At 44.9% G+C, this 16203-nt stretch overlaps 1 protein-coding gene across 5 annotated transcripts in view; it reads right to left on the reverse strand.

The window, feature by feature from the left end:
- LOC124014277 (protein kinase C and casein kinase substrate in neurons protein 2-like) overlaps nucleotides 1–16203 on the reverse strand; it is a 37599-nt gene that overhangs the window by 20412 nt on the left and 984 nt on the right. For all 5 annotated transcript variants that reach the window (XR_006834998.1, XM_046329099.1, XM_046329097.1 and 2 more), the window contains exons 2-4: nucleotides 1224–1314; nucleotides 884–1040; nucleotides 496–731 (exon numbers count right to left, since the gene is read on the reverse strand). Coding sequence is in view for 4 of the 5 variants with exons in the window: in XM_046329099.1 (XP_046185055.1) it covers nucleotides 496–731; nucleotides 884–1040; nucleotides 1224–1280 (450 nt within the window). In the remaining variant the exon portion in view is untranslated. The remainder of the gene's footprint in view (nucleotides 1–495; nucleotides 732–883; nucleotides 1041–1223; nucleotides 1315–16203) is intronic.

Raw genomic sequence — 16203 nt, forward strand, 5'->3', positions numbered from 1 at the left:
GCGTGTATTGTCTGTCTGCGCGTGTGTGCGTGTATTGTCTGCGCGTGTGTGCGTGTCTGTGCGCGTGTGTGCGTGTATTGTCTGTCTGCGCGTGTGTGCGTGTATTGTCTGTCTGCGCGTGTGTGCGTGTATTGTCTGCGCGTGTGTGCGTGTATTGTCTGCGCGTGTGTGCGTGTATTGTCTGCGCGTGTGTGCGTGTATTGTCTGCGCGTGTGTGCGTGTATTGTCTGCGCGTGTGTGCGTGTATTGTCTGCGCGTGTGTGCGTGTATTGTCTGCGCGTGCGTGTATTGTCTGCGTGCGTGTGTGTATTGTCTGCGTGTGTGTATTGTCTGTGTGTGTATTGTCTGCGTGTGTATTGTCTGCGTGTGTGTGTGTGTATTGTCTGCGTGTGTATTGTCTGCGTGTGTGTGTGTGTATTGTCTGCGTGTGTATTGTCTGCGCGTATGTGTGTATTGTCTGCGTGTGTATCGTCTGTGTGTACACGACTCCCCAACCTCTTTCAGTTTCTTGGCCCAGGGTTTCTGGGCCTTGCGGAAGCCATCGTCAGCCTCCTTGGTCTCCTTGAAGCCTCCGATCATCTGTTTGTGGTAGTAGTCCCTCTGCCACACCTTGAGCTTCTCAAAGTCCTCCCCCATCAGCACTGCCTTCACCTCCATGTGGAGCTCGCTCACCTTCTCCGCCTCCGTGCACAGGGCACCCCACGCCCGCTCCAGGGTCCCGTACTGAGGGCCTGGGGATGCACATGATTAGATAATAACACACATGCTTACGGTGATGGAGAGTTCAGAACTGAGAGTCCAGAGGGGTGAAGGAGTGGAACACACACACACCTGTCTCCAGTGCTTGGACCACTGAAGTGTGTGTGTGTGTGTGTGTGCCTACCCTTCTCTATAAGCTGTCTCCAGCGTTTGGACCACTCTGTGAGCTGCTGTGCGTAGGACTTCTCGATGCGCGCCCGCTCATGGAGACAGTTCATCAGGTCGTTACACAGGCGACTGCCATCGTCCACCCGCCTCACTGCCCGCTTGTAGTTCCCCACCTGGGAGAGAGGAAGGGAGAGAGAGAGAGGGCGAGATACTTGGAGTTATGGGGGGGGGGGCAGGTGAGAGGGTGTGTGTGTGTGTGGCAGGGTGGGAGTTGAGTGTGCAGGTACGTGCATATCATATAATGACGTATGTTTGTTAATTGTATGAGTTATACTGTATGTTGTCTACCGTCTCACCTCCCAGAAGCTGTCACTGGAGACGTCGACCATGGAGTCATCGTAGGAGCCGGACATGGCTGCTGCCCTCCGTACCCACAGTCCTCAGGGGCTGAAACACACAGTCAACACCACCATAACACACAGCAGACTGGCTGTTCTACAGACTGGCTGCAGGGGACAGGACAGCACTGAAGTCTTCAAAAAAAGTGCTATTTTTATTGCATTAAATAAAAGTTTTACTTTCTATCCTAGCTGGGTCTTTCCTTAGGTCCTGTCTGTCTGTCCAGTCTTTCCAAGGGCACTGTGATGTGCTGACAGCGTCTGGTGTTCTACCACGTGTAGAGAGCCCTGTGTGGGGCAGACTTAATACTCTGACCCCCTGGCTTCAGCATGGCCTAGTGGGGCTACTTACTAGCCTACGTAGCATATGAACGAACACACACAAGAGACAGACAACTAGCCTACACATTTCTCTCCATGAGTAGGAAACGAAGCCTGTAAATGAAGGTTATGACAGTGAGAAAGGAAACCCGAAGACAGAAAGAGATTTCACAGGCTGACTTTAAAATCAGTCCGTCACACACACACACACTTTAGTTTCACTACAACCATATGACACAAAGTGGCAGCTGGGAGCAGAGCATCATTCTGTTGCTGTGTTTTCTCAGACAACTAGTAAAAGCCCGTTATCATAAAAGGCTCCAAACAACACCCAGGCAACGTAATTATCACGCCGTCACTGTGACACTCCTGAGAAATGCTGAGCTGGGGCCACGGCCAAAGATGTGATCCGAGAGAGAAAGAATTAACAAGAGGGGCAACGGAGCGAGACATATAGGAGTGTGTGCAATCTGTAATCTGGTGTGAATCTAAACAGTAGGTGAGTGTGTTCACCCATTTAAAAAAACCTTACAGACTGAAAAACAACAACACACAGCTCTGTGCAGTGGCACAGAGGGCCTAGTGTGTGTGTGTGACTTATCTGTCGTTTTAGCACACACTGTGGGGAGCTTCCGTTTGCTGAGTGACAAGGGAGCGGAACTCCACTGACAGAAAGACCTCTGTTCCTCTCCATCCTCCTCTCTTGCTCTACCCCCCTCTGTCTGATTTCTCTCTCCATCCTCTGGTCTATCTTCAGCTTCAAAGTAGGCCTTTCATCCTCTCGCCATCACTTCATGATTGTGTGTAAGATAGTGTGCGTTTCCTGGCGGTCAGTGGCCCATGTTCTCCAAACCACAGCTAGGGCTGGAGGACAGAGAGAGGGTTGTTGTGGCTGGAGGGAGGGCCACAGACAAGAGTGGCTTTCACAACACTTGACCAACACATGCTCTCTGTTGTGCTTTTCTAGCACACACACACACACACACACACACACACACACACACACACACACACACACACACACACACACACACACACACACACACACACACACACACACACACACACACACACACTGATTTCAATGCTGCTCATATTCAAGTGCTGTCAGACAACATTAGAGGTCTCCTACTAAAGGGTTACCATAAGTCCCTGGGCCAGACAACATTAGTGGTCTCCTACTAAAGGGTTACCATAAGTCCCTGGGCCAGACAACATTAGTAGTCTCCTACTAAAGGGTTACCATAATTCCCTGGGCGAGACAACATTAGTGGTCTCCTACTAAAGGGTTACCATAAGCCCCTGGGCCAGACAACATTAGTGGTCTCCTACTAAAGGGTTACCATAGTCCCTGGGCCAGACAACATTAGTGGTCTCCTACTAAAGGGTTACCATAATTCCCTGGGCCAGACAACATTAGAGGTCTCCTACTAAAGGGTTACCATAAGCCCCTGGGCCAGACAACATTAGAGGTCTCCTACTAAAGGGTTACCATAAGTCCCTGGGCCAGACAACATTAGTGGTCTCCTACTAAAGGGTTACCATAGTCCCTGGGCCAGACAACATTAGTTGTCTCCTACTAAAGTGTTACCATAAGTCCCTGGGCCAGACAACATTAGTGGTCTCCTACTAAAGGGTTACAACAAGCCCCTGGGCCAGACAACATTAGTGGTCTCCTACTAAAGGGTTACAACAAGCCCCTGGGCCAGACAACATTAGTGGTCTCCTACTAAAGGGTTACCATAAGCCCCTGGGCCAGACAACATTAGTGGTCTCCTACTAAAGGGTTACCATAAGCCCCTGGGCCAGACAACATTAGTGGTCTCCTACTAAAGGGTTACCATAAGCCCCTGGGCCAGACAACATTAGTGGTCTCCTACTAAAGGGTTACCATAAGCCCCTGGGCCAGACAACATTAGTGGTCTCCTACTAAAGGGTTACCATAAGCCCCTGGGCCAGACAACATTATTGGTCTCCTACTAAAGGGTTACCATAAGTCCCTGGGCCAGACAACATTAGTGGTCTCCTACTAAAGGGTTACCATAAGCCCCTGGGCCAGACAACATTAGTGGTCTCCTACTAAAGGGTTACCATAAGCCCCTGGGCCAGACAACATTAGTCTCCTACTAAAGGGTTACCATAAGCCCCTGGGCCAGACAACATTAGTGGTCTCCTACTAAAGGGTTACCATAAGCCCCTGGGCCAGACAACATTAGTGGTCTCCTACTAAAGGGTTACCATATCAACTGTCAGGTGTTTTCTGTGAGCTTTTCCTCGCTCTCTAGCAGAACACTCTATCCCAGCAATATGGAATATCGTCCACCATATGCCCAGTAACTAAAAAGAGCAATCGCTCCTGCAACAATGACTACAGCCCTGTAGCTTCAACATCTAGTGATGAAGAGCTTTGAAAGGCTGATTCTACAAAAGGAGGTATGCTGTTATACAGACCCTCTCCAGTTTGCTTACAAGCAGCACAGGGGTGTTGATGATGCAGTTCTGTCGCTACTGCAACGTGCCCAGAACCACCTAGAGAAGCCTAAGACATACATCAGGATGGTATTTGTGCATTTCTCTAGTGCCGCTGATACAGTCCAGCTTCACTTAATGGTTCAAAAGTTCCAGAACATAAATGTCATTCCACATTTGATTTTCTGGGTCCTCTCCTTCCTGACAAATAGAAAAAGGCAGGGTCAGATTCAATGGTCACTGCAGCTCTTCCAGAACCATCTGTACAGGATCACCGCAAGGCTGTGTCATCTGACCTGTTTTATTCACCCTGTACACAGAGGGCTGTAGGAGCTGACCCAGAGATGATGTTCATTAAGTACTTGGATGACAGTAATTATGGACTAAGCAGGCAACTCATTTTGATCTCTCCCATTCAAATCCATCAAACTCCTTAAATGTGAAGTTTTGATGTGTGCAGACACACAGGGATTGCAGAATGCTGCTAATCCTTTATACTGTACCCTACATATTTGTGGTATGTTGTTATGTGTCTTGTACGTGACATTCATTACCACATATGAAACTCCCTCCCAGGAAATAAAAGTTGTTTGAATTGAATACACATCAGAAAAATGGCCACCAGAGGAATCATAGATCTTCCTGTGCTCGCTCTCCCTCCTGCCCTCTCTCAGCTGCTGCTGTCCATCACTCACCAATCGCTGCCATGACAACTATGGAACACAGCAGGGCATGGAATGGACCACAACATTCTCCAGCTGAGCTAATCCCATTTGTAACTTTATAAAAAATAAACAGAGGACCGTTTGTGGGCCTGCTGGATCCATTCACACAATGTCTGATCAGTGCCTGTTCAGTGGCTTCTATAAAGCATATTATTGTATCGATTCAACACCTTTCATGGAACATACAAATGGAGCAAATCATTTCATTGAGTAAACAGCCTACATTTCTATACTGCTACTATACCGCTAACTAACCTAACAGAAACTAAGAGCTGGCTAGTGGCTACAACAACAGACTTCCTAACGGAAGAGAACTCCTCTAAATAGGGTGCCAGGTAGCCTAGTGGTTAAGGTTTAGACACAAGAGGCCTAATTCAGTCTTTCCCCATTCTCGCCAAAGCCTGCACTTGGTTGCTATATGTTTAACCAAACCCTAAAAGAAGTGTGTCCACAGCCATGGAAGGACGCTAAAGTAATTCCACTGCCTAAAATATTAAAGCACCCTTTGGGTGGTTGTTAGAGCCAGCAATCAGTTAACAGCCTGTTCTTAGTAAACTGATGGGAGATAATTGTGTTTGAACAAATACAAGGCTATTTTTCAGAGAACAAGTTAACTGCTGATTCAGCATGCATATAGAGAAGGACACTCAACTTGTACTGCACTGACTCAGATGACTGATTGGTTCAAATAAATGGATAATAAGATGATAGTTGGAGCTGTATTGTTAGATTTCAGTGCAGTCTGATGTTATTGATCATAATTTGTTATTGAAAAAAGTAACTTGTTATGGCTTTACATCACCTGCCATCACATGGTTGGAATGTTACTGATTTCATTTCACTTGGAAGCTTCTCTAACATCAGCACAGTGTCCCGCAGGGCAGTTGCCTTGGGCCGTTACTCTTTATTTCTACAAATGAGTTGCAACTTGTCTTACAAGAAGCTAGAATTACTATGTATGCTGATGATTCCACACTCTACATGTCAGCACCCAATGCCAGTGAGCTCACAGACTCTTATTACAAGGAGTGTCCGTATCAGAATGGGTGATTAACTATCAACATTTGGTTCATAACATTCTTCAAGACCTAAACCTCAACTGGAGTTGTGTATAAAGGGTGTGACGATTGAGCAAGTTGAGGAAGCTGAACTATAGGGGTAATACTGGATAGTCAGTTATCATGGTCAGATGTATTCATGGCATCCAGATCACTAAGAACTTAACATGGTCCACACACACCCCCAGTCGTGAAGAGGTCACGACAGCACCTCTTCCACCTCAGGAGGCTGAAAAGACTTGACATGGGCCCTCAGATGTTCTACAGCTGCACCATAGAGAGCATCTTGACTGGCTGAATCACCCTTGACCGTAAAGCGCTAGAGAGTGGTGTGGACAGACCAGTAAATCACTGAGGCTGAGCTCCCTGCCATCCAGGACCTCTATATATCAGGCAGAGGAAGGCCCGAAAAATGGACAAAGAGTTCAGCCACCCAAGCCAGACTGTTCACTCTCCTACCGTCCAGAAAACAGTACCAGAGCATCGGTTATCGGACGGACCAACAGGTTCCAAGACAGCTTCTACCCCCCAAGCCATAAGAGTGCTAAATAATTAATGGTTACCCTGACTATCTACACTGACTATGTACACTGACAAGATGCGCGCACACACACACACACACACACACACACACACACACACACACACACACACACACACACACACACACACACACACACACACACACACACACACACACACACACACACACACAGAGTTTAAATTGGCCGATGTTTTCATTAAGCACCTACATTGGAACCCAGTGACTGTTACAGTAACATGTCATAGCTCAGGTTCACAGCGTTGGATGGGTGTTTGACTGATAGCCGATACAAACTTGAGCACTGCTCGCGACAAGAATATGACCCCATCCCTCCTGCTAATTGGGCTACATTTGCACATTTGTTGTTGTCTGAGTAAAGGAAATGTGGTAAAACGAGAGGAGTCGATGTGTTCTGGAAGATGATACATTGAGGATTTTTTTTTTTTTAACTGTCCAAATGTGCACAAACTCATGGAATTTACAGTGTCAACGTTTATGATCGCTATATTTGATCCACAGTTACAGGGTGACATGCGTTATACCCTGGGTTGTCCTGAACACAACGAGCCTGTGTTTGATCCACAGTAACAGGGTGACATGCGTTATACCCTGGGTTGTCCTGAACACAACGAGCCTGTGTTTGATCCACAGTTACAGGGTGACATGCGTTATACCCTGGGTTGTCCTGAGCCTGTGTTTGATCCACAGTTACAGGGTGACATGCCTGTGTTTGATCCACAGTTACAGGGTGACATGCGTTATACCCTGGGTTGTCCTGAACACAACGAGCCTGTGTTTGATCCACAGTAACAGGGTGACATGCGTTATACCCTGGGTTGTCCTGGGCCTGTGTTTGATCCACAGTAACAGGGTGACATGCGTTATACCCTGGGTTGTCCTGAACACAACGAGCCTGTGTTTGATCCACAGTAACAGGGTGACATGCGTTATACCCTGGGTTGTCCTGAACACAACGAGCCTGTGTTTGATCCACAGTAACAGGGTGACATGCGTTATACCCTGGGTTGTCCTGAACACAACGAGCCTGTGTTTGATCCACAGTTACAGGGTGACATGCGTTATACCCTGGGTTGTCCTGAACACAACATGCCTGTGTTTGAAAATTAGGTGTGGAGCACACACACATGAATGCACTCATGACTCCAAAATGACACTATAGTGCCTTTTGAAAGCCTAACACTGTAAGATCATATTTTATAACTTAGCTAACCATGTTGGCAGTAGAATAAGCTTTCAAATGATGCCAACCTGACCCAGATTGCGATTTATAATGGAATGTTTCTGGATTGTGTGACGTTGGGGACGCATGGCTGTGTTCCAAACAAACAACTGCAACAGCACTTGCTTCAGTTCCTCAATCTCAAAGCTGGGAGAGCTCAAAAAAGCACCTTATAGTTGAAGGATCTTTCAGTAAAAGTGCACTGAAATGACATAGTAACTGTACATAGCTTGGAGAGGTGTGTGGCAACTTAGCGACACCAGTTAAACCTCTTAACTCAACCCTTAATGTTTCTTTCTGATCTTGCACCTACTCCAAAATGTCAATGAATATTCTTGTTACTGAATGAATCCGGAGTATTTTCATATTTTGTTAACAACAAATACTGTGAGAAGTAGCATAAAATGTAAAATGCACATAAAATTAACAGTGTAAAGTTTGGATTCAGTCTTGTGTCAGGTGAACTGTTGTCGGTCTGATAAAGTCCCCATAATCTCTAAAGAGTTCTTTCAATTGCTTCTATGGTCATGTGTATTATTTAGAGTTCCTCTGCTAAAAACGTTTCAATTCATCCTGATCCACATAGGCCAATTTCCACAAGTGTAAGGGGTTAAATGAGATCTTTAGAAAGAGGAGAGGTGCTGAGAAACAATCAAATATATATTCTCTTTACTAAACTAAATTCACTAAACGGAGTAGGGTTCCCCAACTTGCGGCCCACGGACTGAATTTGGCACAAGGGGTGGTTTTATTTGCCCCAAACATTTTTGAGCAAAAACAAATAAATATCCATTTTCATTGTTGGACATAAAATAATAAAAACAGCAGGAAATCTCCAAGTGATTTTAATTTTGGAAATCTGTTTCCAACTATTCCTACGCATAAGAGAGAAACACCTGTGATCATATACAAATGTAAGAAAGGTTTGAAAATGATGTTTTAGTGAAATGTTAGATCAGTTTGGGCTTTTTACATTCAATTTGCAGTCTACAAATTATTTGTAATTATGTTACAACTCAAGAAAAAAAAAAAAAGTTGGTGATCCCTGAAAGAGACATTCAATCTCCATTTCAGTTTGTTTGTTTTGGAAATGCGCTTTGGAGAGATGTATTATTATTAAAGTTGCTATTTGCCTGAACTATCTCCTGGTGGCAGAGCATTCCATGATGACATTGCATGACTGATCGAAGCATTAAATACGTTTTTGGTTTGGGTGCCGTGAAGAAACCCATAGACATATCCCACTAGAAACCACCACTATCTGAAGTGTAGGCAAATAGATCATACAAGTGGTTAGAAATTTTCTAAACAAATATTTCTTTAAAAAAGACTAGGAGAGAAGTAGTCAATCTCTCTTTAAGCCTCAACCAGGAAAAATCATCATGCATGTTGTTGATATTTGTTCTGTTTTTATTTAAGGCCAAGGCATGCTGCTCTGTTTTGAGCCAGTTGCAGCTTTGCTAGGCCTGTTCTTTGCTGCAACCTGACCATATCACTGGACAGTAATCAAGACAGACAAGACCAGAGCCTGAACAAAAATATAAAACGCTACATGTAAAGTGTTGATCCCATGTTTAACAAGCTGAAATAAAAAATCCCAGAAATGTTCCATTTGCACAAAAAAAGCGTATTTCTCCAAAATGTTGGTACCGTGACGATATCCTGAGGCCCATTGTCGTGCCATTCATCCACCGCCATCACCTCATGTTTCAGCATGATAATGCATGGGCCCATGTCGCAACGATCTGTACACAATCCTGGAAGCTGAAAATGTCCCAGTTCTTCCATGACCTGTATACTCACCAGACATGCTCACCCATTGAGCATGGTTGAGATGCAGGGTGGTCACACCCGATGCTAAATCTTTGAAAATGTTGCATGTTGCGTTTAAGGAGAGTGTCGCTGCAAATGTATTTTCAGGTCTCTCCAGAGATGTTCGATAGGGTTCAGGTCCAGGCTCTGGCTGGTCCATTCAAGGACATTCAGAGACTTGTCCCAAAGCCACTGCTGCATTGTCTTGGCTTTGTGCTGAGGGTTGTTGTCCTGTAGGAAGGTGAACCTTTGGCCTAGTCTGGAGCAAGTTTTCATCAAGGATCTCTCTGTACTTTGCTCCATTCATCTTTCCCTCGATCCTGACTAGTCTCCCAGTCCCTGCCGCTGAAAAACATCTCCACAGCATGACGTTTCCCCATAGGGATGGTATTGGCCATGTGATAAGTGTCTGGTTTCCTCCAGATGTGACGCATGGCATTCAGGCCAAAGAGTTCCATCTTGGTTTCATCAAACCAAAAAAATATTGTTTGTCATGGTCTGAGATTTCTTTACGACTAATGGACTGATTGGTTGCATGTTGCAGAGATGGTTGTCCTTCTGGAAGGTTCTCCCATCTCCACAGAGGAACTCCAAAGTTCTGTCCGAGTGACCATTGGGTTATTGGTCACCTGCCTGACCAAGGCCCTTCTCCCCCGATTGCTCAGTTTGGCCGGGTGGCCAGATCTAGGAAGAGTCTTGGTGGTTCCAAAGTTCTTCCATTTAAGAAGGACGGAGGCCACTGTGTTCTTGGGGACATTCAATGCTGCAGACATTTTTTGGTATCCTTCCCCAGATCTGTGCCTCGACACAATCCTGTCTCAGAGCTCTACGGACAATTCCTTCGACCTCATGGCTTGGTTTTTGCTCTGACATGCACTGTCAACTGTGGGACCTTATATAGACAGGTGTGAGCCTTTCCAAATCATATCCGATCAATAGATTTTACCACAGGTGGACTTCCATCAAGTTGTAGAAACATCTCCATGATAATCAATGGAAGCAGGATGCACCTGAGCTCAATTCCGAGTCTCATAGCAAAGGGTCTGAATACTTATGTAAATAAGGTGTCCTTTTATTTTGAATAATTTAGCACAGAAAAAAAAAATTGAACGCTTTTTTCGCTTTGTCATTATGGGGTATTGTTTAAAAAAAAGAATTCAATCAATTTTAAAAGTCTAACGTAACAAAATGTGGAAAAGGATCTGAATACTTTCCAAATGCACTGTAGTAAGAAATATATTTATTTATTTGTGTCTCTTGCTGCCTTGACAATATTACTTTTTAGATTAATGTAATAAGTTATGTTCTTGTCTATAACAGTTCTTTCTGCACTCTGTCATGCATGTTTTATGTGGACCCCAGGAATAGTAGCTGCTGCATGTGCAACAGCTAATGGGGATCCTAATCATGTACAAGTTTTCACACCCCATTACTTTTACGGACCGAAGGAATGGAAAACAATGAATTGTTTCATTGTGTGGGCTAGAGGACATCTTTTAAACTTTATTAAGAGCTGTAGTTTTATTGTGAGGAACTGCAGTTTGAGCAGGCATTTTTTCTGTTTTATCCTCTGTTATGAAAGACCCCTTACACTCACGGAAATTGGCCTACATGGATTGAGCCAAATTGAAATGTTTTTTTTTTAAACTGAAGAACTTTAAAAGCTATTGCATGACCATGGAAGCAATTCATTCATTTGAATCCTTCAGGGGTAGAGAGCACACTTCAGAGAGGAGCAAAAATGGAATTAAGCCCCTGGTGTTGTTCCTGGCAGACTGCGCAGAGTCTGAAGTCCCCTCAGCTTCTCTAGGCAACTAGGCACACACACACCGGCCACAAAATACAAAACAGAGGGAGGGGAGAAAGAGGAACAGAAAGTTCACCTTTCAAACCAAGACGTTTTCCCGCCGACTTTTCTTTATATATGAAAGTCATTGCCGGCGACAAAGCCTCTACTTTTATTTCTGCCAACCGACAGTGTCATGATTAAGGTAAAGGTCTGTCTACGGCCTAGTATGAAATGTAGCTGTAATGCCGAGGAAGCATTGGCACACACTACGCTCCTAAGCTCTTGATGGTTGCTAGGCAGCGCCCGTTACTGCTATCCTCCTGCCAGTTCTAAACTTTGAGGCATGTCACTCCACCCATCTCGTCGCATAGCCCACCGCATGCACCGTTTTCTTAACCACAACCGGATGGATCCATAAAGAATTACTGTGGGAATAAAGATCATTGAATGATAAAAGTATTGGAATAAAATAGGCTAGTGCAATGTAGTCTAAATCCAGTGTAGGCTTTGTAATGGTGTATATTCAATGGCTTTATTCAAATAGACGACCACCCACATCGGCACATGTCTACTGCCACTCCTAAACTTGCCGGCATGTGCACAGGAGATATAAAAAGGTTTGTTCCGGCAATAATGTATTAGGCTCTAAAAAACATGTCTATTTAAAAAAAAAAAGTTTACATGCAACATACTGTAAAGTCTGTCTGTAAAGGGTATAGGATTTGTGTGCGTCTCTCGCTCTGTGTGTGTCCTCCTGAGAATAGAATTAGGAGTGGTGGTCTTCAAACACCTGCAAACGAGGCCACAGATAAGACGTCGCGCCAAACGGCCAACTGCTCAAGTTTCAATTCTTGATGAAGGAAATAGGGAACCTGGCTTACATGTGATCAAACAGTCATTTCATGTTCAGATATTACTACAATTATAGACCAGGTGTACCAAGCATGGTGCAATTCTGTTAATGCCAGCAGCAGAGAGATCAAGTTCCAACATTGTCCAATAGCCTCTGATAAACTGAACAAATCTAGGTCTGCATACAGCATAGACATACACTGCATACTGTCTACAGTGGACAATGCGTTAGGCTACGTGGGGTATAGGCAGCAATGCGTTAGGCTACGTGGGGTATAGGCAGCAATGCGTTAGGCTACGTGGGGTATAGGCAGCAATGCGTTAGGCTACGTGGGGTATAGGCAGCAATGCGTTAGGCTACATGGGGTATAGGCAGCAATGCGTTAGGCTACATGGGGTATAGGCAGCAATGCGTTAGGCTACATGGGGTATAGGCAGCAATGCATTAGGCTACGTGGGGTATAGGCAGCAATGCATTAGGCTACGTGGGGTATAGGCAGCAAATGCGTTAGGCTACGTGGGGTATAGGCAGCAATGCGTTAGGCTACGTGGGGTATAGGCAGCAATGCGTTAGGCTACGTGGGGTATAGGCAGCAATGCGTTAGGCTACGTGGGGTATAGGCAGCAATGCGTTAGGCTACGTGGGGTATAGGCAGCAAATGCATTAGGCTACATGGGGTATAGGCATAGTATGCTGTGTGTGTGTCTCCTGGCGTGTTGAGAAAACACAGACACCCACTAGCTCCAGAACTGGACCGGCTGGGGTTATATGAACCAACATCAAGGGATACAGGGGCCCCCTCGGATTGGACAGCTGTCAGCTGCACATAGAAATGCAGGTTTCCAGAGTCAGTGAGACAGAGAGACAGAGATGGGTCACCCAGGGAGTAACTGAATACACATGACCAGTGAACAGCAGCACTGAGGAGCCTGAGACTGGAGGGGCCTGAGTCATGACACACTACAGCCCTGCTGCACCCAGGACAGACATGAGACTCCACTGACCTTTACCACAGAGACAGAGAGACAGTGAGAGACAGAGACAGTGAGAGAGGGGGATGATTGAGAGAGAGAATGTGGGAAATCGAGTGAAACTGAATGACTATAAAAAGAGAGAACGTGGAAAAAATAACAAAAGAGAACAAGAGCATAATAAGATGAATGAGAGAGTTAGTAACAAGGTGATGTGGGAGATGACTGGTAGGCTCTTCTAAGTCTAAATAGAGAGGATCCTCAGTGTTGGCTAAATGACATGGGTGGAGGGCTAAACATAGCCTACCGTCTATCAGTGGGCTTCAATTATTTTCTATTCTATTTCTGAAGTTGACTACTCTCTGGAATGCTCTTAGGCAACTCTGGGCTCAGGGCATTGTACTACTGGTTACTGGTCTGAACTCAGCCACACAATCCTGGCAAACAGACCCTGTCCATTCCACTATTCATAGCTTCAGGTCTGTACTCTTTAGCAGCCCCAGAGAGACAAACAGTGCTCTAATAGAGATGTATAAAAGAGACAGGAGACAGGGACAGTGGGGTACACATGTTAGGATGCTGATCTGTTCATAACACCACTGCAGGGCAATAAAGCGAAGCTCACAAGCATGTCATGCCCAAGCATGTCTGTCCTTGAGCAAGGTGAGTGAGTTCTCAAACACAGCCCCAGACAGATCTCACAATCATGCCCTTATAAATAAGCACCTCTCACACAATGAGAGTGGTGTGTATTTAGAGACGGGGGTGTGTGTTCACCACTCTGTTCTCTGCTCCTGTCCCTGAAACGGAGTTCACACACATACACACCAGACAGCAACACCACAATGCAGGGCATCGCATGAGATAAGAATTTGACAATCACATCTCCCTGCCCATTCTGCCATTAAAAAAATCAGATTTCTGATCAGTCACCCTAGTTTGCGCTAACCTAACCCATTATAAGATGAAAAACAAACACAGATATAGGGTCAGGACAATACCAGTATCGAGATACTCGTTGCTATTGTGGCAAGGAAACAAAACACAAGGCAGATTTTTACTTCTTTAGGAAAACATCCCTATTGTTTGAAACAAACATCATTATTGTTGTCATCCAGAGTCACATTTATTTTCCAAGTTATAGAACACAATATGTTACATCAACTTTAACAGACCAAAGCGTTTGGGCTGCTTCATGTTTTCCATGGAAACAATGTCACAATACTGATATCGTCACAGCCCTACACTGATCCAGGGTAGTCTACCTCAACACACAATGGCAACAAGTTACCTTGGAGGGGTGTCGTGTCTGATTAGTCTCCCTGTTACAAAAGGAGACACTTCCTTGTTGTCTGCCAGTGACTCACTGACTATGTGAGCAGGGGAGGCCCCAATCACAGATGTTACACAGTTTGGCCTGACCAGGAAAATAACACTTCCTCTCTTTTGGGTGTAAAGTTAAAAGAGAAGAAAGAAGAACACAGACGCCAGAGTGAGGTCCAGGTCCGAGTGCTGCTGATCTAGGATCAGGTTCCCCTGTCCATGTATGATTTATTATTAAGAATTAAACTGATCCTTAAATCAGCGCTCCCCAACCAACTCAGTGGCTTTGTGGTAAGCGTGTTCGCCCTGAGATGGGAAGGTTGGTAGTTTGATCGAGTTATACCAAAGACTGTAAAATGGGACCCAATGAGTCTACGCTTGGCACTCAGCATTAAGGAGATGGATTGGGGGTAAGGCACTGCGATAGACTGGCATCCTGTCCAGGGGGTGTACCAAGACTCGTGCAAGGCTACCTGTGCAAATCAGCACTCCTACACCTACTCGTTGCATGATCGGTTCTTAAGGAGTGTTCAGATGTAGGGTTTTAGTGGATCATTGTGACAATTCAGGATTATCATTTGCTATCTTCCAGGAGGTGATAACATGGCTGCCATGGAATTCTGTCATTTTGCTGAAATGGAAATGGCCAAACTTGTAATCTCTATGGTTCTACTCTCTGGCCTTAGTATAGACACAGGCCTGCATAGGGTGAATGTTACCACTGTTTCTTCAGAGTCTTATCATGGCAACAGAATGTAAAGACTAGGGTACAATTTTGCTACTAGGTCATCAACCTATTAGCAAATGTCCTTCTACTGTAGTCCTGAGGTAGTTTTTTTCATAAGAAAAATATATCCGTTTCCATTTCCTTCTTTTGTTTCCTAAAATAAACATGTGTCGAGATGTCGAGATGTATTTTGCAATTATGGCTGCCATCCCTACCATCTTCTGTTAGTTCACAGTGGGACACCATATTTATAAATCCCTATGGGGGTGTTTTAAAAGATTGGGTAAACTTCTGACTTGAACACAATCGACTTTAGAGGAGCGAAGTGTTTCCATAGTAACTATAGTTTGTAAACTTGGATTGTTTTTTTCCTCTGTGTCAGTCAGTCAACCTTGTCCTCCTTGGTGATGAAGCTGTGCATTGCTGCTGTTGATCTCACAATGACAGAATGGGGCCTATAGTGGACCCTCTCTGTATGGCAAACCCTGTCCTCAGTGGGGATCAGAGTCAAGAACTTAATGTTGAGAGGCTCAAAACTGTGCTCAATGAATGTGTGTAGCCTAGATTCTCTCTACTTTGAGTCACTGACACCACCAGCAGTCAACCCTACCCAAAAACCTTAGACCAAGGGGCATGCTTAAACAATGGCATTTGTTCCACTCTTACAGGCATTTTCCATGTTAAAGTGCCAACCGAGGGAGACACATAATGGGGAGAAATACTGGATTAAGTGACATCACAGATATGAGCAGCTTTCTAGTCACTTTCCTGTGGAAGCCCATGTGCTGTGCTGGCATGATGTTAAGGGCCCGGTCACCATAGAAACAAAATGAGTACAATGCCACTCCAACTTCCAGGTGACGAATGATAACGATGATGATGGATGGTACTTTAAATCCTATAGTTTGACAACACTGTTTTTTAAACTTTGAAATGATATCAAAACGGGTCAGATATGCAAAACGGGTCCAGTCAACTTTGAGAATCTCCATCTCCTGAATGTTTTGGCATTCAGGTCCAAAAAGTCACTCCCATTCCACTTCTCTCAAGGGAAGGTTTAGGGTCATCAGTATTTGGCCAAATGATAAAGTCAAACTCCTATTTCT

This window comes from Oncorhynchus gorbuscha, linkage group LG25, assembly GCF_021184085.1.
Source record: "Oncorhynchus gorbuscha isolate QuinsamMale2020 ecotype Even-year linkage group LG25, OgorEven_v1.0, whole genome shotgun sequence".
Lineage (NCBI taxonomy): Eukaryota > Metazoa > Chordata > Actinopteri > Salmoniformes > Salmonidae > Oncorhynchus > Oncorhynchus gorbuscha.